The sequence below is a fragment of the Thamnophis elegans genome, chromosome Z, assembly GCF_009769535.1.
Source record: "Thamnophis elegans isolate rThaEle1 chromosome Z, rThaEle1.pri, whole genome shotgun sequence".
Taxonomy (NCBI): domain Eukaryota; kingdom Metazoa; phylum Chordata; class Lepidosauria; order Squamata; family Colubridae; genus Thamnophis; species Thamnophis elegans.
This window is the reverse complement of record NC_045558.1, coordinates 121,584,449-121,609,236: the sequence shown is the minus strand read 5'-3', so window position 1 is coordinate 121,609,236 and position 24,788 is coordinate 121,584,449. Positions and strand designations below refer to the sequence as shown.

The following is a 24,788-nucleotide window of genomic DNA, read 5'->3' as shown; positions in this document are numbered from 1 at the left end:
TATTTTGGATAAGATAAAGGGCATAAAGGTGCTCAGTGCTAGATCTGATTTACCCTGTTGGTGTTACCACCTAAAAGCCAAGCTTGTATGCAAGTAGTCCTTGACTTACGACCACTATTCATCCAACCCAAGATTTCTTTTACTAAGTGAGACATTTCTTAAGTGAATTTTGCCCCATTTTACGAACTTGTGTTAAGTGAATCAGTGGTTAAGTTAGTAACACGACTGTTAAGTGAATCAGGCTTCCTCACTGACTTCGCGTTTCAGAAGGTTGCAAAAAAGTGATTTCATTGACCCCCGGGTGCTGCAACCATCATAAATATGAGTCAGTTGCCAAGAGTCTGAATTTTGATCATGTAACCATGGGAATGCTACAATGGTAGTGTGAAAAACAGTGATAACTTGGTTTTTTTTTCAGTGCGGTTTCAGTGCCGTTGTAATTTCGAACAGTTACTAAACAAACTGTTGTAAGTTGTATTTAGAGGTGCAAAACTCTGTAACAGTGATGACTAACATTTTTGGTACCAAGTGTCAAAAGCACATAGGCATGCACACGACAGCATGCACATGCATGCACACACCCATAATGCAATGCGGGCAAGACCCACCCCCCCTGCTTGTGCTCCCCCACATGCATGTATGAACCCCCTGCATGCACCATGCCCCCCTGTGCAACCTGCAACTCCCACAAGTGTGCCTGGCCCCCTGCACATGCATGCATGTCTCCCGCATGCGCCCCACCCCCCACGCATGCGCCGTAGAGACCCAAAAGCCAGGTGGCCAGTGGGAACTGTGCAAGCATATGTGGCAGAAGTGAGCTAAGGTGACAGCTGCTCACAGAGAGGGCTCTGCATGCCACCTATGGCACATGTGCCATAGATTCACCATCACAGCTGTATAATCATGTAGGAAGATTTTAAAGGACTCCCCAATTACCTTTGCAATAATTCAGCCTACAAAGTAGGGCAGTTTCTGTCAGCTCAACAGCTACCTCAGAGTTGAGAGCTAACACTCCTGAAGTAGGCAGGGTAATTTCCCTTTTGACAGAGGAGGTGGGTGGGGTGCTTAAAGGTGAAATTAATGGCTTTCTGCTTTGCTTCTTAACACCTTCCCAAAACAAAAACAACCTTAAAAGATTAAAAAAGGCCAAATGCTCTGGAGATGCTGGCAAGAAACAGTTCCTTCCCAAGCCATATTTTTTGCACCCTGAAATTGTCCAAAGAAGCATTGAGGTTATGAGGCTCAGTACTGCTGGAACTGAATGTTCGTATATGTGTAATATCAGCTGCTAGGTTTCTATATGCACAGAGGTGGACGGATATATTAATTCCAACAATGAAAAAATGGTTTGTGATGTTAACGGACCAGGCTGAGAGGCCAAAGTGGACCATTTTGATGAAAGATAATAAACTGACTGCTTTTCTTTCTATATGGAAACCATTTTTGGACTTACTGCTTGATAAAAATGAAGTTCTGGCTTTGGGATTTGATGCTTCAATATGTTTGGATTATAGAAGTGCTGCATGCTATTGGAGATTATTTTGTGTAGGGTTTTATGTATTTGTTTAAATGTAAAGTGCACATTTGATAACCGAAATATTTACTGATAAATGTTATTTATGGATTGATCTTAATGGATAACGCTTTATTTATATTGGAGCTATGATATTGTAAATTACTATTATTTGATTGTTTGGTATATACTGTATATCTTTTATATTCTTAGTTTTGTAGTTTTTGCGTTAAACTTAAAACAAGTGTATTTTATCCTATAACTTTATATTGAAGAGAGTTGGAAGTAACTTTTTAAAATATTATTTTGGATGTGGGGGTTTTAATGTCACTTTTTCAGTTTTCCCTTCCTCTTTTTCCTTTTATGTTGTGTGATTTTGAACTTGTACTTATTTTTGAAGCTTAATAAAATTCTTTTGATAAAAAAGAACTGAGTGGTCATGATTTCTCAGGGTTTTAGAATTTAGAAAAAAAGATTTGGAAGGGAACTTGGTGGCCTTCTAGTCCAACCCCTTGCTCAAGCAGGAGACTCTAAACCATTCTGGATAAATAGCTGTCCAATTTCTTATTGAAATCCTCCAGTAATAGAGCACCCACTTTTTCTGGAGGCCAGCTGTTCTATTGCTCAATTGTTCTCTATATCAAGTACTCTATTATTTAGAAATACCAATGTGGCTTTCAACAATGGAAGCATTGACACATCCAAATATAAGTAGTATGTAAAATATTATTAGATATAAAGATATCTTAGCAGAAAGGGGGAAACTAAAACAAAAACAAGAATCAGAAAAATAAGAGATTGATATAGGATGGTTTTCACAATAGATTAGCGAAGGTAAGGGAATAAGAAATGATGCTAAATTATATTTGGGTTTGCAGAAAGACCATCCCAAGAAAACATAAACTGAGATTTGAAAGAGACACTTATAACAACAGAAAAAGAAAGGGAGAGAGGAGGAGAGAATGAGAAGAAGAGGGGGGAAAGAAGAAAGAGGTAAGGAGAGGAAGGTGGAAGGGAGAGAAAGAGATGATAGGAAGGGGAAGAGTAGGAGTAGGGGAGAGGTAAGGGAAGAAGGCAAGGGAAGGAGAGAAGGAAGGAAATAGAGAAGGGAGGGAGGGAGAAAAGGAAAGGAAAATAAGGTGGTGTTACAACAGGCAGAAGGGATGGTAAATAAAGCAACCCAAACTGTATATTATACCTATTAAATGGAATAACAATTCTATAAGAATGATAAATGTAAAGAAGAATAACAAGTATGTGAATGTATACTTAAAATGGTATTTAAGAGAATAGAAAATTTAAAAAATTGGGGGGGAAATATCAAATACCATAATTTCTCCTTCATTCTAGGTTAGATCTCTCTTTGATAAGTTTCCAACCATTACTTCTTATGCTGCCCTTAAGTGGTTTGGAGAATAGGAGGACCCTCTATCAAGTCACTCCATTTTCACTGGCAGAGAGTTGCAAGAGGCCTTCACAACCAGAACAAGAGCCCAGAACCTATTTTCGTTGGCAGACTGTTTGGGCCACCACAGGTGCCCCCAACATGAGTGATGTTGAGCTAGCAATGCCCATCCTGCCCACCCAGGTCAAACACAATCCTGATGTGGCCGTCAATGAAATTGGGTTTGATACCCCTGTTCTAGTCTCCCAACATCATGTTTGTATTGATGACCAGAACTAGATGTAGTATTCCGAGTGTGGCTTCATCTGTGCAGTATAAAGTTATATTATCACTTCATGTGATTTTGGTACTATCCTTCTGTTGATGCAGCCTAGGTCTGCATTGACTATTTTTGATAGCTGCAGCACACCATTGGCTCATACTTCAGTGGTTGTTAAACAGGACTTTTTTAAAAAGCTGTCTCTAAAAGTGTTCTGAATCCAACCTAGCACCTTCTGCACACTTAACACGTGCTTTGCCACTAAGTTGTAGGACTTCACACTGCAGTCTCTTTTTTGCAGCCCAGCCCAGGCAAGAGAGAAGAAAATGATTCACCCAAAACTCCCAAATTATCACATCAGCGCTTAACTGTCTTCCGTTTTCTTAAGACACAATAACCATTCTACAAATGAGTAATGCATTCAAGTATTGGTGTGCTAATGACAACCAACCAACCAGACAGGTTTGTGGATGAGAAATGTGTATTCTGTTGTGCCTGTGCAACAGGTGGGCTGCAAAGAAATAGACATCTGTTCTAAAAACACCCTCGACTGGCTGATAAAAGAAGCTAAAACTCTCTCGCCTTTTCTTTCTGCCAATCTTCCACACAGTAAAAATATTTTGCAGTTTATTAATTGTTGCAGTCATTGACCAAATTTTTCTAAGAATTTCTCACAAAGCATCAGCATTTAGAACAGTGTTCTTCCATTTTGACAACTTGAAAGTGTGTGAACTTCAACTCCCATAATCCTCCAGCTAGCATACCATAGCTGCTTGGGGAATTCTGGGAGTTGAAGTCCATACACTTTCAAGTTGCCAAGATGGAGGAACACTGGTTTTGAAGATCTGTATGATTTTTGCCTCTTTCAGCTTCTTTCCCTACCTGCTGGGGTTAAGGGAGCATCTCGGGGTTAATTCCACACCTCTGGAAAATTCTTGCTACTGAATCTCATTTCATCTGAATTTTTCTCTCTGGATTTATGCCTGCTTTTTGTTGCAGTTTAAGTTAGTCATACAATATCAAGCTGTTCTACAATAAACATTCTGCCATTATTTCCTCTGATTGTTTAGAGGAACAACAGTAATAAACGCTCCCTCTATTGTGCTGCATAATCTGTTTACAGGCTTGCTCCACTCAGTATAGCGAGGTGACTGCCCTTAAAGGTTCACTTCAAATGATGCACTATTTTAATTTTAATATTAATGGAGAAAATGACTTTTTTTCCTGGCTGCAGAAAATGAATACTGAAGCTCCCAAATTGTTGGGAAATAAATTCTAATGTATCTCATAGGATGTTTTCTCAGCTAAAATGGAAAGAAGTTTCCAGAAGGAACACAAAGGACTGATGGTCTATATTATTTATAATATAATGGAGCAGAAATTTTCTGGAAAAAGCTGCCAGGAAAACAGCAGGCACTAGTCTCTGGCTGACTCCAAACACACACACACACATACACAAACATACACACACACACACACACACACAGAGAGAGAGAGAGAGAGAGAGAGAGAGAGAGAGAGGGAGAGAGAACAGAAAGGACTGCATTATTTATGTTGTGCCGATGTGCAATCTTCAATGCTTCTTTTATAAGGAATAACACACAGACACATAAAGATGGGCAACGGCTTTTATTACCACAATATGCTAACTTTCTAACTGTATAGTTTTTTTAAAAAATTGTGAAGCACTCATAAATGCCTTGACTTATGTGTATGTCTGTGTAAGGTACCTTGTGTGCTGCTCAGATTTGCCAAGTCGGGCAGCATAGAAGTTTAATTTCAATGAGGCAGGCTAAGAGGTTTTTGCTCACCTACACCTGTTTCTGATTGAATCCTTTGGAGAGCCATGAAGGCTGCCAGTAGTTGCTTTTTCTATCCTAACCCTATGACATCAGTTTCTTTTAAAAGCATATATAAAGGAAACATCTCAACTGCATAGTAATAAGGAAGGCTGGTAACAAAATGGAAGCAAAGATACAATTTATTTTGTTATCATTGATGTCAACATTAGGAAGTCTCTTTTGTCACCCTAAATAGACCAGGTATATTTTGAAGCAGAAGGCACAAGCATGGAATGTCATCATTAAGTACTATTGAGTAAATTATAATGAGCTACAAATTAATAGCCGCAACCATAATCCCATAAACATAATATTCTAGCCAAGGTAAGGAAACCACCTTCCAGTGCCTGGGTTTTTCCTACCTTAATTATTGTCTCTTTATGGATAAAATACTCCCCATGATTTAAGATCCATTTCTCAGAGGACTGCAATATGGGTGGGTCTATCAGCATGGCTGACTGGGGAATTCTGGGTGTTGAAGTCCAAACATCTTAAAGGAACCAAAGTTGGGAAACCCTAATTTACATGAACTGGCTGTTGTTCCTCAGCTTATGAAGGAAACTATTTAGATCACTTGAGTCTGATTGCTTTCGCACAAGAATATGTTGCTTATGTCCTGTTGTATAGTTATCTTTAAGGGACTCTCAGCTGTGAAAATGTTTCAAGTATTTTCCAAAACTTTAGGGCCATGGCTCTAGAACATAAATCTCTGTATATCATGAAAAATGTCTCATATTTTGCTGTCTTCAGATGGGGGTTGGAGGAGCCTTATGGAGATAGCTGAAGAGCAAAGGATATGGCAGCATGCAATGTTTTGAAAATGTACTAATATTTTTGGGGGCCTTGGAATTCAATAATCTTTCATTTGATCAAGGAAGCTGTGATGGACAAATAGTAAAGATCACTTCACCAGTAAATATCACTTTTTACCAAGGTAGTGAGTATAATACTTGAAATAATACTTGAAGTAAAGATAATATTTGGAATAAAAATACTCCATCAGTAATGGTAGAATAGGGCGGCCAGATTTAGGCTAAAAAAATAAATCAATCTGAATTTTCTGTACCTTTTTGGCTCCTATCTAGTGGCCCTCTTGGAGTTGGTTTTAATTTCATAATTAACACCAATTATGGCTTTTTTATTGCAGGAAGTAGTTTTTACAAGTTTTCTAGTCCTCAGTCACACATGGAATACAAGTTTATCAACCTTCTGCAGAATCCAAATTGAAAAACAGTGGAGACAAGGTCTTTATTGTTGACTATTCGTTTTTGCCAGTATATCCTGTCTTGAAACCCTTACAGTACCAACAGCTTCCTTCCTCTTAACAGTAATTAAGAACCCCAGTTAATCATCAAAGGCACTGTACATTCCCTAAGCATTTGTCTTAACCATTTGATAGGCAGATATGCCTATTCTATGAACCACATTGAGCTGACAGACCAGTTCTTAATTCTTACTTATAGCCCTACTCCAGGTATCTTGTTTAATGTGCTTACTTTGTATTTTATCTGGAAACCTCACTCAAGTGAGGTAACTAGGATATTCACACTGTGATACAAAGGATGCACTGTGATGCTGTGATACTTGTTCTGTTACTCTGGCAACATCATGGCTAGGTATGATGTTCCATTTTGTCTCTGAGGGAAATGCAAAGTTGATTTTAAAAATACAGGTTGACTACATTCTTCTGAGGTTTGCTTCCATTGCCCCGAATTTATCTATAGCACCTTCTTTGTATAAGTAGTCCTGGACTTACAACTTTTTGCTTAGTAACCAAAGTTACACAGCACTGAAAAAAAGGAATGTATGACTATTTTTCACTCTTGTGACAGTTGCAGCATCCCCATGGTCACGTGATCAAAATTTGGATGCTTGGCAATTGGCATATATTTATGACGGTTGCAGGTCCCAGAGACATGTGACCCCCTTTTGCGACCTTCTGACAAGCAAAGTCAATGGGGAAGCCAGATTCACTTAACAGCCGTGTTACTAACATAACAACTGCAGTGGTTCACTTAACAACTGTGGCAAGAAAGGTGGTAAAATGGGGGAAAACTCACTTAACAAACTTCTTGCTTAGCAATGGAAATTTTGGGATCAACTGTAGTCATAAGTCAAGGACTACCTGTATTCACCCTGATCTCTGAAATATGACGTCTGCTCAGGACACTGACCTTGTAAATTAAAAAGGTCTCTAATTTAACAATCCATTCACCCAATCCCCAAATTAAGACATAACAGCTGCTGAAGGAATAAAGGAATGATTTATTTTAGGGTCTTTATACAATCCAAAGCAGGAAAGGATGGAGAAGCATTAATTCCCTTTAATGCAAGTTCCTTCAAATGGCAACACACCCTAGGAAGAAAGCTCACTGCATATCATCACAGCTAGGACAAGCAGGCAATGCTGTCTGAACACAGAAGCTTCTCCTTCATTCAAATGGAAGGTTAAGGAAACAAACAAACAAACAAACAAACAAACAAACAAACACATCCCAAATTCCATTGTTCTGCTTAGAGCATTTCTTATCTTTGAGAACTGGAAGTTCAGGAAAAACAACTGGTACTGAAAAATGGCACACGTGGAAGGGAGGGGGGAGATGGGGCCATCTGAGCAGCAGTTTTCCGGCAAAGGCTAACTTTCAAGGGGGGGAGCGGTTCATTTCCACTCATGACAGTGGACACCCAAACAACCCCCTGTATTTCTCCAAAAAAACCTCCCTTCTACCTGGCACAGTCTGGTAATTTCAGGGCAGCAGGACTATCCCTTTAGAAAACAGAACTGTGGTTGGTGATTTTCCCACTTCCCAATTCATACTTGCCCAAAACTGTAAGTTCCACTCCTTGAGGGACTTTGCTTCACATGACGAAGAGCGGGCGTTAAAAATTGGCATTTAAAAATATTGAGAAAGGAATGGAGGGCAGCCATGTTAGTTCGTAGCAGCAAGAAGACAAAGTGCTGTGCCATTGCAGAGGCCAACTGATTTCTCAACGTATGCAGCAGTTTACACATACATACATACACACACGCACACTCACCCAATTTATTAAATGCAAGGGCGGAGAAGGAAGGCAGACAACCAAAAATCTTACAGTCTCTGGGTTGAGGAAGCAGAAGAAATGTAAGGACTTCCTTTTCATCTGCACAGTTTCTTACATAACGGTGAGAGGTGGAGGGAAAGGTATTTGTCGCTCTCAAACCAGACACTTTTTTCATCATCACAGGATCTTTCCTTGCACTGCCTTTCAGAAGTTCCTTAAAATGACCACCAAGATCGGATGTACATTTCAGGTGTTTCAAAAGTGGCATAAATCAGTTGATAAACACCAGCACAGACATTTGTGCAGGAAGGAATCAAGGCTCCTGGATTCTTATTTAAGGAGTGTTGCAGAAAAGCTGGGCATCAGAAAGTTTAAGGTTCTGCTCCCAGTTTTCAAAATGTAGTGGGGTTCAGAGGATTACAGAAGAAAGATACAAAGTGTATGTCCAGGAACCAGGATCTGATTTCATTTGCCCTTGCTAATAATGCCCAAGGGATCAGAAAATGGCCCTGCTAAAATAGGATTAGTTTATTAATTCATTAACAAAGAGAAGTAAAATGCCAAAAAAGGAGACGACACCCCTTTCGTTGCTTTGAAAAGGCAGGGGAGACTGTTTTCTTTTCCCTCCGATAGGGAGGGAGTAGTCCTCCCCCTTCCCCAACCTGGGCACCAGGGTCTCACCCCAACACATCACATTACGGGGGTCCAGAGATGGGTTACCAGGGTTCACAGCCACGTAGCAAAGCGTAGTTGTACAGCAAGTCTACAGGGGCACCCTGGAGTTGGTACCCCTGAATCCTGTGCTCCCCTCAACATTCCAAAGGGGGAGCTGGGTACAATCCCAAATCATCTCCTGGTGAAGCAGCGACCTGAAAGAAGAAGGGATCCCATGAAGATTGACCAGCTGGTACCTGGGGGGTCTTGACCACAGCTCTATTTTGTACATTTAAGATGTAGCCACATGTAGTCGCTGAATACTAATACGTTACAAAACACAGACTTGTCATAAGTGTCTCTTTTCTCTTGCTACAAAGGATTATCAATCTGGGAGAAGAGCTGTGGCTTTACACCCCCTGAAATATCAAACTCTTTTGAGGTGAGATCAGTCCCCACCATTTTAGCCTTCCAGGAGGGCCTTAAAGCTTGGTCCTATAGATTGGCCTGGACCCCTGACTGAAGGTGGATAGTGGACAGAGAGAAGATTTCACCTCTTCCCTGTTTGTATTTTGCTCTCTTCCTTAGCCATCTTTATTTATTTTAATATTAATATCCAATCATTTTAAATATTATTTATGTTTTATATTGTTTTTATTTGTTGTAAGCCACCTGGAATCACCAGAGAGAAACATGGACAGCATATACATTTATCAAATAAATAAACCCAGGGGGATAACCAAAGCATCTGCTGATCTTTTTGCAAGGGCTGCTGTTTAATCCAGTTGTTCAAGAATGAAATTGGCAATGGATGGAAACTAATCAAGGAGAGAATCAAACTAAACTAAGAAATTTCCTGACAGTTAGAATAATTAATCAATGGAATGAGTTGCCTCCAGAAATTGTGAATGCTTCAGCACTGGAAGTTTTAAAGAAGAGATTGGATAACCATTTCTTTGAAATACTATAGGGTTTCCTGCCTGAGCAGGGGGTTGGACTAGAAGACCTCCAAGCTCCCTTCCATCTCTGTTGTTCTATTCTATTCTATTCTAAATTAATTCTTCCAAGGCAGAGGGCTCTGGGAATGGTGCCTTACTTAAGAAACCCCCCCCCCCTCAGATTTACAAGTAATGCCATGATTAGGGAATGAGATTGATACATTACATCCCTGGGTTGAAAGATTTTCCTGAGGCTAAATTAGCCACTCTTGAAGATGAACAGTTATACCTGCCACTGGCCTAAACAGGCTCTCAGGGCCCTTGATAGGCAGGCTGGAATCGTGCAGTTTCTTCAAATATCAGTTCTTTCAGCTTCTCTTTGGGCAAGTCATCCAGCTCCATGTCAAACCTGAACGGTTCCTCAGCAACTGGCTAGTGTGGGGTAAAGAGAGGGAGGGAGGGAGGGAGGGGGAGAGAGAGAAACAACAGAATGTAGAAATTCTGCTTCCCAGCCATGTTAAGGCCATGATGTCAATTTCTGAGCCCTTCTCCAGTCGTCCTTTTAAAAGACACCCCCTCCCCCCTTCAACAAAAAGAACCCGCACCTCATCTGAAGGGTCGTAGTACTGCTCAAGGTAAGGGTGTGCCAAAGACTCCTCCACTGTGATACGCTTATTGGGGTTAAAGGTCAACATTTTATCCAGCAGGTCCAGAGCTGAAAGGGATAAAAAGTAAGAAAAGAAAGAAATGATGGAGGATCAATTGCCGGACCACAAGTGGCAACAAGAACACTCAGTTTTGCTTATTAAAGGGACAGGTGCAATGCATCCCCCAGTGGTAGCAGAGAGTAATGCAGGAAACATTTGTCTGATTTCTGAGGTATTTTGTCTCAGAGCAAGCAGATGGAATCCGAAGGCTGAGTCTGTGGGCTCATCCTCCCCATAAGAAAAGCCCTGCTGATTGAGATCTGGGATCCTCTCTAAAGCCCACAACTCTCTCACAAAACAAGAGCAGAGTGCCTCCAAAGTGGATGACAGTCTTTTTCAAACTTGGCAACCTAAAATGTGTGGCAAGTGCAGAATTCCCCAGCCAACATGCTGGGAGTTGAAATCCAGGCATCTTAAAGAGGCCAAGACTGAAAAAACACTGATTTAAACAGTGGGGACCCCTATGAGAAGAAACATAGTTAATACAATTACTATAAATTATGTTCTATTTGCTTTCGGAATGATTGATGTTACTGACCAATACTTCTCATCTCTTCTTATGTGCCCAGGAATCTCATATAAATTATAATTTTATATGAAACAGAACTTCCATTTCTTTATTCAAAATCTTTGTTGACAATTTAATCTACTATCTGTAGGCAAAAAAACCAATTCACTTTACTTCATCAGTTCACTTTTCTTCCTCAAGAACTCCAATGCTTTTCCTAGTCCCCTCACCCTTAACCAATTTTGTTGTCTTCTCCAGCTGCCAATTCAATTTTTGAAATGAGACAATCCAAAAGATAGTGTAAGCCTAGATAATAATATTCTTACCTGCGGAAAATACTAGAGTTTCCTCTTTTAATTTTTATTTTTTATTTTTTGAAGTTTTTCATTACTACTGCAGCCTGAGTTCACATGAACAATATCTTTAATAGAAGTTAAAGTTAACTTTCCTGGTTATTCTGTTCAGATCCTTAAGTCTTTTTATGTTGTCTTATTTATGAAATAAATAAGTTTAGCAGGATCTTTATACCAAAGTTTACCATTTTGTACTAACAGAGCTGCCTGATGTTTGCCTGAGAAAGACGTGTACATAAAAGCTAGATTAACAGATGATGGCCGGGACAGACAATAAAAGATAGAGGGGCTTTGAAAACTGATGATTGATGGAAAGAGGTGATTTTAGAGAAGAAACACAGAATTGAGCAATAGAAATTGGGTAGATCAAATGGAAATAAGTTTCTATACACTTTATTGAAGCTTTACATACCTAACTTGGGGTAAGGTGTGCGTGTTTGTTTATTTGTCTGTCATTCTGGTGGTGGTTAATGGACTAAGATACCACCTCCTCCCCTTGTGCATTGTGCTCCCTTCTTTCCTATCTTATCTATTTTAAATCAATCATAATGTTAATATTTAGTGTTTTAATTAATGTTTTTAGTGTTTAAACATTTTAATGTTTTATCATGTTTTTATGATTCTAAGTCACGTTGAGTCATATCTAGGCAAGATGGAAAGCATAAAAGTTTAATAAAGAAATAAAAAACATACTTTCCAATATATAATATTACTATGTATCATATAATAGTATAATGTAAATAAGGTTGTACTTCAGGGCACTCCTAGTCTGGAGTTCTCTTCTTTCACCAAAGTAAAACCATTGATCTCTGAAGCTTAATGCAACATTTTGTCCAAAAAAAGGAACCAAACTTTTGGCCCACTTCCAGTAATATTACTTCACCATCACTTCATACCTTGCATCCTTTAACCACAAAAAATTGCCTGCTTCTGTTACAGATTAAGCTGCTCTGGGAACCAGCTGTATTTGAAAAACTGCACATCAATGTCACACGAAAGAACGTTTAAAAGCTTTTTGAATTAGTATAATATATTGTTTGCATATCTATCTCTCCCCTCTTCAGCATGTTATCTTCCACTGAAAGCTGGGAATGTTGTTGACTGTAGCTTACATATTTTGTTGTTATTTTATTGAAGAAGGCTGATCTAAATGTGTATTTTCAAATTGTGAGGTACAACTGAAGAGAGAGAAAGGAAGTTAGTCCTCCTGTGCTGAGTTACAGAGAATGCAGATTGTTTAAATGACAGAATATTTTTTTTCTTGCTAATCCTTATTGGAACCCTAAGAGCTTAACTAAAAGGGCTGGGGAACTATGGCCTTTAATGACTTTTGGACTTCAATTCCTGAGCCAGCCATTTAGACCGTAATTCCCAACCTCTAGCCTAAATGAAAGGAGACAGAAAGTGAAACGTAGGGCAATTCTGCCTATATTGTCCCACGTGTGTTGTTTTCCCTTACCTTTGGAATCAGCCTTTGGGAACAGTTTAGCCCAAGGAACTTTGGGCTTTTGAGGCAATGACTGGAGATAATTGCGAGCCTTTGTGTTGATGATGCAGTTCAGGTCATCCTGAGACGGGGAACCCAAAATACCTGCAGAGATGGGTGGAGAGAGAGCCATTGCACATCTATGTAACTACAAGCCCTAGATGAGAAACGGGCATTAAACTTATAATGGGGACGCCTTATGAGCAGGAGAAAGACAGAATCAGTTACCGATTCAAGAACTGTTCAGAACAAGACTTTTACTAGGCCACCCTGTCAAAGCCTTTGTTCAGACACCTTCCCTCTTACCCAGGATGTGGTTTAACTGGTCCAGGTAGTGCTTGCCAGGAAAGATAGGTCGATTTGACAGCATCTCGGCCAAGATGCAGCCCACTGACCATATATCGATGGACTTAGTGTAGCCCTGGGAAGGGGGAGAAGACACAGAAATAGAAGCTAAGGATTTCTGCTCTCAGCTGCTGTTAAACCATGCACACTCATAATTTTATTGATGTGGATGTGTTTCTTTCCTAGCAAATAAACTTTTCAGTTTAATCTTAAACTGTGGACCCAGCAAACATTTTCAAGAAAACTTAAGTTTCTCCAGCCTAGCCCATGCAACAGTTTTCCTCACATTAGCATCCTTCAATTAGGCCTCTGTGTGGGTTAATTATGCTAGAACTGCTATGGTAATTTGTACAAGTAAGTGAAAGATAATATAACAATTGTGATACTGTGGTTCTGCTTTGCACTGAAACTTTATAAATATCCATTTCTAGGCTGATCTGGGCTTCGGAATTGTGTTACAATTTAATCATGTTGTTTTTATGGCAGGTGCAAGGCATTACCTTTTTTTTTTTTTTTTTTTTTGAGAAGCTGGGAAACCTTACACTCAACTAAATTGGAGGTATTATAAATGCCTTTTGGGTGTTCTGGCTAACGTATTCTATTTATTCTGCTTAATTTACCTTGGAATTAAGCATGATTTCAGGAGCTCGATACCAGCGAGTGGCAACATACTCTGTTAAGAATCCTGTGTGATCGTGGTCTGGATCAGCAATTCGGGCTAAGCCAAAATCACAGATCTGTAAGAAGAAAGAGAACCATGGAGTGGCAATCCTCAACTAAATGGAGAATTAATTGCCCTGCAGAATGAAGCGGGAAGAGATTGTTGCCAGGCGCAGAAGGCTTAGCAAAAGATTTAGAATGCCACCTTCAGGTCACATGTGGTGTTGATGAGAAGATTGCTTGGCTTCAAATCCCGGTGAAGCACATTGGCAGAGTGAATATATTTCAGCCCTCGGAGAATCTGATAGAGAAAGTAGCAAATATGGTCATTGCTGAGCTGCTGGGTCTTCAGAAGCTTATAGAGATCTGTCTCCATCAAATCCTGAACTATATATCTGAAAAAAAGACAAGCAATACCCCTCTCCACCAGGAAAGGGTAAGGAAGGGAAGCTGTCAAGGAAAGTAACTTCCTGCAAAAAATATAGAAGGAAACATCTCCAGAAGTGATCAAATAAATGACAATAGTAGCCACAAATTGAGTTTGCTTTTAATAGCTCAAGCCAGAGAGAGCCATAACTGAAGCCAGATTCACACCGGGTTCAATTCATCTCCTGTATAAAGTTGATCATCATCACTTTACCAGCTGCTGTATAAAAACAAACAAAGGGATGTGACTGAAGAAGCATTCTTAATTTTAGAGGACATAGGAGAAGAAGAGACAACTGTTTCATAAGTCCAATTATTAAGAAAGCAACACCTGGAGCCATGCCAGGAGACAAATGGAAGCCAGCCCAGTTTCTGGCATAATCATACCCTATTTTACATCATTATATTCAGAATGAGTTAAAGCTTCTAAGCAGTGCATTTCATTAAAAATGGACCAGAATAAGATTGAATAGATAATAGAACATTTTCTCTATGCATACACCTTTCTCCAAACAGATTCCTTCTACACATGAAAAGACACAAGACTGGTCTGCAAGGATACACATCACGCATCTGATCAATGGTAGGTGCACGAAGAATGTCATTAATGCCAATGACATTTTCATGTTTGAAGCGCAGGAGTATCTTGATCTCTCGCAGTGTGCGTTGGCAGTATGTCTGGTGCTCAAAAGGACTGATCTTTTTGATTGCAGCTCGGATCTTGTTGACATGATCATATGATGAGCTGTAAAGAAACAAATGCAAATGCATACTGGAATCCTCAGTATATTTTTTATTTATTTTTACTTCATTTCTACAGCTGCCCGTCTGAGACAATGACTCTACAATTGTTTACTATCAAAACTGATAAATCATTTCACACTCCAACAGGAAAGGATCACTCTAGAAATTTACAACAAGAAGAAACATTCTATGCACAAGATGAACCACCAGAAAGCTTTAATGTTTATTTTAATTTTGGACTTCAACAAAAGAGCAAAGGAAGGAACGAGAAAACACTAATAACACATTATACCAATGTGGGACAACAACTATTATAATCTGAGAAAGAGCTGACTGTTGCCAAGGCTACCGAACAGAAGTGAAACCTCTGAGATCTCAACAGCAGATAGGTTTTGCAAATCCAGAAAACTGGGTTGCTTGACATCAAATACACATTCTACAACAGAAAAACTTGGGGATATACATGTCTTGCACTGACAAAGTATATTAGTTCCAAATCTAAACAGATCAGATTACGAGCAATAAAAAAAATGGAGAATTACAGAACATGGAAAGTCTAATACTAAACCCTAGTCATTAAATGAATGGCTGTTTGGAATAAAATAATTCTCAATAAATATCTTGAGAATCATTGTAGCAACAGTCCTGCTTAAGACAGCCTTCGCTTTAATGTAAACCAAAGGCTGAATAGAGCAAAGAAGCCAGCATGTATTATAATTAGATCAATTAGGAGCTATATGACACTTAGCATAGGTGGTGAAGATATAGGTGCCCTGAAGGGATACTGATCTAAACAGGCCAGGCGCCGGGTGAAGTTGACACCTGGGTGGGAGGGCTGCTATAACTATAACGCATAAAGGTTGGATGGAGAGATACAGGCTTGCCAACACTTCAGAGAAATGCTCCCCCCCTCCCCAATGTGATTTATGGAACTAAATAAATTTCGTCATCAGGCTGTTTTACTGAACCTGCTGCGCCCACAGACAGAAGGAAAGTGTTAATCTTCGCGGTTTTTTTGTTTTGTTATCTCGACAATCGACAAGTACAAAAAGTACACCAGTTTACTGGTAATAAAGCAACTCCCAGCTTTAAGGCACCCTAAGCCTTTCACAATGTTGGCACAGGACGATAACAGCGAAGAAGGCTTTCGGGGAGGCGCTTGGAATACAATGACTTGGCAGGGCCGCTGGCTGCGACAGCGACTCTTTGGGGTTTCAGAAGCCAGGTTTGACATACGGCCGCTGCAACGCGCCCTTGCAACAGAACGGGTCCGAAGTCGCCAGGTGCCGGGTGCAGAAGGAAAAGACCCGGCGGGGCAGGGACCCTTAAAGGAGTTGGGGGGGGGGGGGCGAGCGCGGAGGGGAAGCAAGCCGCGCTTCAAGTAAAATAACGTGCAGCCTTGCAGGACTTCGGTAACTAACAAATAACATGGCGGAAGCTTTTAAAGGTGGGTACGGTGGCCGCGCGAAGCCAGTTTGGGGGAAGAGGCACGCCAGATAACTCTTGGGACGTTTCGGCCAGGTATGGTTCCCGTTCAGGGCCAATCTGCAGGGCTCGCGCTCACTTACCAGACCATGCCATATGCCCCCTCGCCGATGTACTGCAGGTCCGTATAACGTGGTCCCACGTCAAATGCCTGACCTTTCACGGTCTCGACTCCCAATCTTGGCACTCCGGACACTGGCACGGCTCCCGCCCCGCCCGGCGCCGCTGTCGCCGCCGCTGCAGCCATGGCTGATCTAATCAAGAAGCTCCCGCAGCCGCTCCTATCCCCGCTTTACCCGGAACCGACACCGCCCGACCACACCGCGCACGCGCTCTTTGGAGAAACGGCGAGGAAAGCACTGCCCATGCGCTCCTCGGGAGCTGCGGCTGGAGCTCTTTCAAACAGCGCATGCGTCCGTATTGCCTACTAGCGCTGTGAGGGCCGCGGCGCGTCCGGATTGGATAGAAATGTCAGGAGTCCAACCCGGAAGCGCCGCGCCCAAAACATTCCACACCACGATGAGGTTCCACCCTCGGGCTCGCGCGCGCTTGACTCCCATTGGGCCCCGCCTTTTGGCTCAGCGCGCCTCCAATCCTCTTCTTGACGCTGCACATATGGGCTTATTTTAAGGGGTGCTTTTCCCTCCATCCAAATATTGGGTTCGAATCCCACAACGGGCATGGAAAGTATGCTGCACGACACGAGTTCCCTGATTAATTTAGCCATGCTCCATTTAAGCCAGACTTTCGCGAAACCCACCGAACCCAGGCGCTAGAAAATATGCAGCGAAGCAAGTTGGAAAACACAATGACGCCCGTCGCACCTGTCGACTGCTCCTTCCATCAAACGTTAATTGCAACATTAGTTGGAATAGTTGCAGCAGGTTCGCTTTCCTGTGACTTAAATCTGGATCGCTGAAAAATCCTAAATACATTGCCTAAATAGGTTTGCAGGATCTCTTAAGCTCCACCGAGGAAAAGCGACTTTTGCAGAGGGGCCAAGAGGTGATGCTGGGTGCCGTAGGGTGGGTGGGTGGGTGGGTGGGTGTGTGTGTGTGTGTGTGTGTGTGTGTGTGTGTGTTGCCGATTGCATCATTGCGGTTTTCAGGGCTTTCCACCTCCAAAGATAGGAATGGCGTTGTAGACTTCAACAATCTGCTGTGAAAAGATGGAAGCACATTTTCTACCCCTAAGTTAGAGTAGTGGTCCAGTTTGTGGCTTAGTGCCTTGTGGGAATATGGACTTTGTTTTTGAACAAACACTCTTACTTCTATCCTGTTCTAAATGTAAATAAAGAAGCAATTGAGTTTCAATTGTGCAGTGGCAAGAATTCTCCCCAGGCTGCCTTTATTTGCTACATTTATTAACCTTACGCTTTTCCTTTTAGCCAGCTCTTTGAAGTGCATTACAATAAAAATAAACCCAATCCATTTTCTAAAATATGTCTGGCTGGAAATCAACAAGCACATTTGAAATTCCACCAACTGAAACAGGTTCAGAATAAGCCCTGTAATAGCAAAAACCACATGCTTAATCTTTTTGCCTCAGGCACAGTAAAAAAGGTAAGATTACACTCCACCCACAGGAGAGAAAAAAAACAGACTAGCAGCTGGGTCAGTAATAATCAGAACTTGATTGCTGATAGACCTTAATAGGTTATTTTGAAAAAAAATCTTTCCCAATGTAACTCTCCTGAAAGCATCAAATAAATTGCTCTCTGCAATTTAAAACTAAGTATGGTTTTTATTAGTCTAAAACAGGTCAGCAATCTTAAACACTCAAAGAGTCATTTGGACTTATTTCCCAAAGAAAAGAAAACATAGGGAGCCACAAAACCTGGGTGGGCGTGGCCAACTCAATGTCACTCACTCCCATCCAGTCACATGACACCCCCACCCTTACCCAGCAGGTCATTAGGACAGTCCGCTCTCTCCCTCTCCCTCTCTCCCTCCCTTGTTTCCACTATTTGAGCCCCTCTGGAGAAATTAAGATTTGAAGTACAACTATCAAAGGAAAGTGTGCTAGAAGAGCAAATGGGGATGAGGAAGAGAAACAAGAACATGGAATGCTTGATGGGTACAGAGATGAGACCGGGTCCTGGGGCATCTTTTGCAAGATCCGCTTCAATCCTGGCAGTGCCCTGGGATACTTCACTGAATTAACAAGAGTACAGCAGATAAATACATTTATCTCATAGGGCACATAATAAGAAACTCTGTCAGGGAAAATGCACGCTTCTGTTATGACCAATCAGTCCTCCCTTCCTTCCTTTCTTCCCCCCTCCTGTGAGTTTTCCTCAGTTTCCTTGGCAAATTTTTCAAAGTAGTTTGCCCTTCCTTCCTTCCTTGCTTCCTAGGGCTGAGAGTGAACAACTGGCCCAGGGTCAACCATCCGGCTTCATGCCCAAGCTGGGACTAGAATTCACAATCTCTCAGTTTGTAGCCTAGTGCCTTAAAACCACTGCACCACACTGGCTCTTTCCGTTGTTCTTTAGAACACCAAAACCCACAAGTATGTTTCGTAAGAACTTTTATGCTTTTTCTGCGAGTAGAACGACCAATGTAGGAGAATATTTGTAGTTCAGGTGTGCAGTGAGGTGTCCTTGGTGCTCTCTGAGCTTGTTTGTTTTCTTGCAGACGTTTCATTAGTTTCAAGTCGAACTACAACTAAACTTTAAGCGTCTGTGAGGAACTGGTAAGGAAATGGGGAAGGAGTGCAGGAGTGGATGAGATGAGGCCACAGAGCCCGGATGTAGAAAGGAAGCAAGCAAACTTCAAAGAGATTTTGTCTTAATTAACTCAATGTAACGCTGGCTCAGTAATGTCCATCTGGGTTCAGTTCCAAGTGGGGAGAAAGACAATGGAAATATGGAGGCTCTTTGGAAAGATCACTTAATGCTGGACAGGACCACATGGTTTGAGATCCTGGGCAGTCGAGCACATGGGAGAAAGAAAGATTGATTTATAACTTCTTTGGCCCTGCCTTGGAACTTCCTGTTCCTGTGTAAGAAATGTATACTGATTGGTTATCAGACTCCCATGAGGCCATGCAGGGGTAATTTTGTAGGTTGTCTTGAGTCCCAGGCTTGGTTGAATCTTGCTGGGTGATCATTACATCATCCAGGGGCTTGGGGCAATTCCTATTATGGCTTAATGGCTTTGTCCTGGTTTGGATCTTGAGTGAGGGCTAATCCTATCACCCTAGAGTGAGCATCTCTTGTAGATAAGATGGCCCAGCCTTTTCTCTTGTAGATAAGTTGGCACTAGGGCGATTAACAAAGGCGGGGGTTGCTTTCCAAGAGCATGTTTCTCCTTTTCTCATCCCGGGAGGTATAATATTCTGCCTTTTTAATATTTCCTAGAATATTTCATTCTTCTAGGAGATGGATGGGTGATAACTTCCTACAATCCCCCCCTTTTTTGCCAAAATATGCAGGTGGAATAAACATGTTATTGGCAAAGATTAAATATTAATCAGATCAGGGAGACTTGATGAGTGCTTTTAATTTTTCTGATGCAAAGGGAAGGCATTGATAGAGGTAGCAGAAAAGGATTTCTTCAATGGCTCCCTAAAGGAAAGCTTTCAACTATGAAGGTTTAGCAGCCAGGGGAAACATTCTGGAAATAAATTTACAGTATTCAATTTTTCATGCCAATTATTTGCAGAGGTCAGATACCACTTTCTGTGAGCTTCCAGTCAGATTTCAAACAAGCACAAGTCCCAAAATTCTTCACAGCCATGATTTTTCTTTAAATTACAGGCTGCCCATTTCCAAGAGATGGTGCTAAACCTGCCCTAGCTCTTAATTTTGTGAGGCTAAATTGAAGTTAGCTATTGTACAATCCAGGCTATTTAGTATTTTTAAAATTACACACAATGTGCCCTAGAACTCCTACCAATGAGACCACCAATGCAACATATCCTGCTTTACTGGGCAATTGGGCAGCATCATTTGTGAATCACAGCCAGGGCTTGGGTTTTGGAGATCTCTTTTCTGCTATTTCTTCAGTGAGGGAATTGCCTGAGTGGGATGCTCCTCCCACATGGAATTAGCAGGTAGGTATGACTGTTTGGGCCTTAGTGCCACAGAGCAAAAAGGAGAAGCTTTGTGAGGAGGTAGGGGAGGGGGATAGTTTCAGTCAATGGTGTGTCTCTCTGTATATTCGTGTGTATGCAGCTACTTCTAGAGTACAGGCAATACAAACATGCTGGACAAATTTCACTCCCACCAGACAGAAATCCAAGGTTTTCAGAACTTGCTGTGGTAACCACTTCCAAATACAATCCCCCAGGGTCCATTTAACTGAATACAACTTAAATGAGACAAGAAAGAAAACTTTACAATGAATTTCCACCCTCCCCCATAGTCTTTCCAGCTGTCTTCTGGGGATTGAAAAGAGTCTTTTAGTCTTTATTTGTCCATCTCAGGGTCCTCTCTTTCATGTCTGCTGGGTGGCATTAAACTTGGCTTGGTGGTAAGGGTTATCATTCAGGCATGGGAAGGTCTGCTCCACTCTGGTTGCTATGATGGCTTTCAGGTGGAGGGCTGGATCCAAAGCCAATTCCTGGCTCAAATGGATGGAAGGTCTCCTCTGGAGGCAGCATCTGGGTCAGCTTCCACAAGTTGCAGAGTCATCTGTGCAGGACTGAAAGACATGAGAACAAGACGTCCTCCCCCCTCTGTCGGTGATCCTGCCAAGAAAGGCATTGTAAGAGGATTAGAGATGGGGGGATGGGGGATGGGGTAGATAACTTGCAGACAGAGTTTGAGGGGGGAGAACACCAGTACTACAGTAATTAAACAGGTAAATCAGTTTCAACAAAATGGCAACATAACAAATGTGGGGGAAAAACTGGATTCACGTCCTTCAGAAAAAGGATAGGCAGATGAAATCATTTAAACACACAGTAAATAGAAAGATGAAACTTTTCCTGTAAGTGAACTTAAAACATTCCCTCTTAAAATTGGACTTTTCTTAAAAGTACAGAAAGGAAAGAAAATTGACCTCAAGTGTTCTTCACCCTGGCCAGATTAAACTGGGTGAAGGAATTTTCTTTCAGTGCTTTTATTTATTTATTTATTTATTTTTGTAGCAATTTAAATTTTTGTCTTTTGGATTGGAGACATTTTACAGTTGCCATTACCTCAAGGGTATGTCAAGGCTATGTCAAGGAGAAAAAGAGAGGAAAACAGAACCCTCAGTTTTACACACCCTTGTTGTTCCCATCAAAAATCTCCAAAAAGCTTGTGTGCGTGCATCTTCCTCATTCTTGCCTGGACGGGCAATTTGTCCCGACTCCAGGCCTCCCTCAGGGGAGATTTCAGTGGAATCCTAGACGCTGAGCTTCCCATTTCCTGATTTGCTCTTCCCACTGTCCGCAACAAGACTCCAAAGCTCCACTCACTTTTCTTATACTTGGGTCCCTCACATCCACGGAACCTTCTAACCTGTGGTGAACAACTCAGTTTTTCAGGCAAATAGCCTGGGAGGACTCTGTCCGCCGAAATTTGAGTAATGGATACCTCCTTTCCAGAATAGGGGTCTGGTCAGTGATGTTCAGCCAGTCACCCAAGAGCGAACCTCTCACTTGCCTTTCAATCCCTTCCCACACACTTTCTCCTTTTCTTAACAGAAGGTCCTGTGCTCTGGGTCTGACCCCTTATACGTTCCAGGCTCTGCTTTCTGTGGTTAGGAAAGGCACAGAGGAAGCAAGACTCTGCTGTGGCAGAGAAGGGAATATTTTTCTCAAGTGCATTCATGCACACAGACACATGCTCTCTTTCACTTCCTGGGCTAGGTTAAAATTTAGAGGTACTCACCTTCTTCCCAAGTAGCCTTTCAGCTCAAAACTCAAAACCCCTTTAAAACCTTTGTTCCAAATGGCCAAGGTCCAGGAAAACTCACCCACAGACTGAATGGATCTGCTTCTGGCAAAAAGGCTTACCTGGGCCAGGCCCATTGTCAGGTTAGCTTGGAGTCCCATCTGGGTTGCCAAATTGTTGGAAGAAATGTCCATCTGGGTTCAGTTCCAAGTGGGAAGAAAGACAATGGAAACATGGAGGCATGTCTGGAAAGATGGTTTAATGATGGACAGGACCACATGGCTTGAGATCCTGGGCAGTCAAGCACATGAGAAAGATGGAAAGAGAGAGAGAGGGAAGGAGGGAGAGAGAGAGATTTATACCTCTCTTGTGCCCCACTTTGGAGCATCCTGTTCCTGTGTAAGAAATGTATTCTGATTGGTTGTCAGACTCCCATGGGGACATGCCAAAAGGAAAGCCAGCTGGGCTTTTCCTCCTAGAAGCCCCCCTACCCTTCCCTCTGCTCCCTTTTCCCTCCCACACTCAATTCCAGAGGAGCACTTTTCCACACTACCCTCTTTTTTCTCTTGGCCCCGCTGATGAGGAAGGCCAGGCTTGGAGAATGGCGCCACCCTGCAAGATCTGCCCCCACCGTTCTCTCTCAGCCCTTTTTTGCTGGCGGTAACAGCAAATGTACCACAACAAAGGCGGAATTCTGTTGCCGTGCAAAGGCAAATACAATATTCGCTCCCTCACTAAGGCTCCAGCCATCGCCACCACCATGACAGGGCCACAGCTCTTTCATCCCTCTGCTGTGACAGGTTAACAGGAAGCTGCAGCAAAGGGATGGAAGACCCTCATGTGGGCTCCAGATCCAACACCTGTCTTAGTCTGTTAGTTTTGTGCTGTGGTATTATTATATCTTCCCTCTGTTAGCAGAGATGGTAAGGGTTAAATCTTGTCAGAGAAAAAGCTCTTCGATGGGGCACCCTCGAGATGTTCATTAAATAATTAGCTGGGATAAGTGGTCTTCCACCCAAACCATTCCCATGGGAAGTGATGAGAGTGCTTTGATGAACACCAAGACCAATATCAAAACCACACAGTCTGCATTGCCTGCCTCAGGCCTTCATAAAATTAGATAATAAATGGAGAGGTCAAATTGCTTGAGATTTAGTTCTGTGCCTTTTCCAGGCTGAGTGAAAATTATCCATGAGGCTCAACCAGGCCAGGCTTCCTCTGTAAAGATTTATTTATCTTACAATCTGAGGGAGGCATTTGTCTTAACAGCTATACTTAACCATTAAAATCTATTGGGAAATCCAGATCTTGTCAGTGGCCGGATTCACACATTGTGTGAAAGTGTGAGATTGTGGTTTAGTTTACTCTTGACATTGCTTAATGACTTTGTGTGTGTGACATCAGTTAATTGTGATCTATCCAGTAAACCTTGATTAAAACACTGTGGCTTAACATAGTGCATAAATTGAGCTGCAAGCAACTCCTCAAACTCTTACCAAAATTTGATATCATAGAAAGAAAATGATCACAGCCATCAAGAGAAATACATTTCAGTTTTAATTAGTACAGTACCCCAGAAGGGAAAAAGACAGATAGCAAAAAGCCGTTAGAGACATCTGAAAAGCAATAACGAACTTCATATATTTTCTTCTTTCTTCTCCACCCTAAGATGTCAGCATGAAGTTGGCTAGAAGGCAGCAGGAGTTTCTTGCCTGCATCCCAAGAATTGAAAAGCAGAAGAGAATCAAACAGGAGCCTCAATTCTAAGGGCCCAAAGACTTTGTGGCCTCCAGCAAGTCCGGGCAGGTTCAAGGCAAGTGGGAGGGGGAGATGGTTTCCTAGGGTGGGGGTAGAAAATACAGCAACTAAAGGCTTTGCTCACACTCTGCTTTCCAAATAAGTTTCCGTAGCCCTCCGGGGGCATTTCTCAGGCTGTTCCTCCCACAGGATACATGGCTTTATGTGAAATCACATCTCAGGAGGGAAAATACTGTCAGGCTCCTGCTGTCTGTCGGGTGGCGTCTGCTTCCGCAGGACCCGCTGGAGGGCCAACCCATCCCAGGCGCCCTCAGGCAGAAGGCAAGGCCGCTGGAAGGCGACTGCTCCCCCCGCCTGCCCAGGCAGCCCCTCCAGCGGCTCGCTGCCCCAGCGGCCTAAGAGAAATATATATTCAGCATTTTTCTTGTAGTTATATTTATATGTAAGTTAAACAAATGTAACAGTTGACATGGTCTTGTGTTTGGGAGCTTCTGGTATGCACCACTGAAAGAACTACACTTGGTCTAAAACATGTTGTGTACCTTTGGCTTAACGTAGTGTGAAGCATCAGTTATCCTTTTCAAGGGTTACGGTAAGGAGCAAGGGTGTATGCAGTCTGTGTTCTACCTTGAGGTTTTTGAAATGCAGGTAGTCCTTGATTTACAAGATTTCATTCAGTGACTGTTCAAAGTTATTGAAAAAAGTGACTTAGGACCGTTACAACCTTTGCTATATCATATGATCATGCTTGGCAACTCTTCATATTCATGACCATTGCAGTGTCCCAGGGTCACGTGATCACTTTGTGTGACCTTCTGACCAGCAAAGTTAATGGGGAAG

General features: G+C 41.9%; 1 protein-coding gene across 1 annotated transcript; it reads right to left on the bottom strand.

Annotated features, from left to right (window-relative positions):
- Positions 1-7,263: 7,263 nt before the first annotated feature.
- On the bottom strand, positions 7,264-16,723 carry MAPK3 (mitogen-activated protein kinase 3). The gene is made up of 9 exons (XM_032236895.1): positions 16,450-16,723; positions 14,700-14,882; positions 13,917-14,106; positions 13,672-13,788; positions 13,013-13,127; positions 12,680-12,811; positions 10,258-10,367; positions 9,942-10,084; positions 7,264-8,929 (listed from the first exon to the last, which is right to left on the bottom strand). The coding sequence occupies exons 1-8, from the start codon at positions 16,611-16,613 to the stop codon at positions 9,965-9,967; spliced, it is 1,131 nt and encodes a 376-aa protein (XP_032092786.1). The 5' UTR covers positions 16,614-16,723; the 3' UTR covers positions 7,264-8,929; positions 9,942-9,964.
- Positions 16,724-24,788: the final 8,065 nt, after the last annotated feature.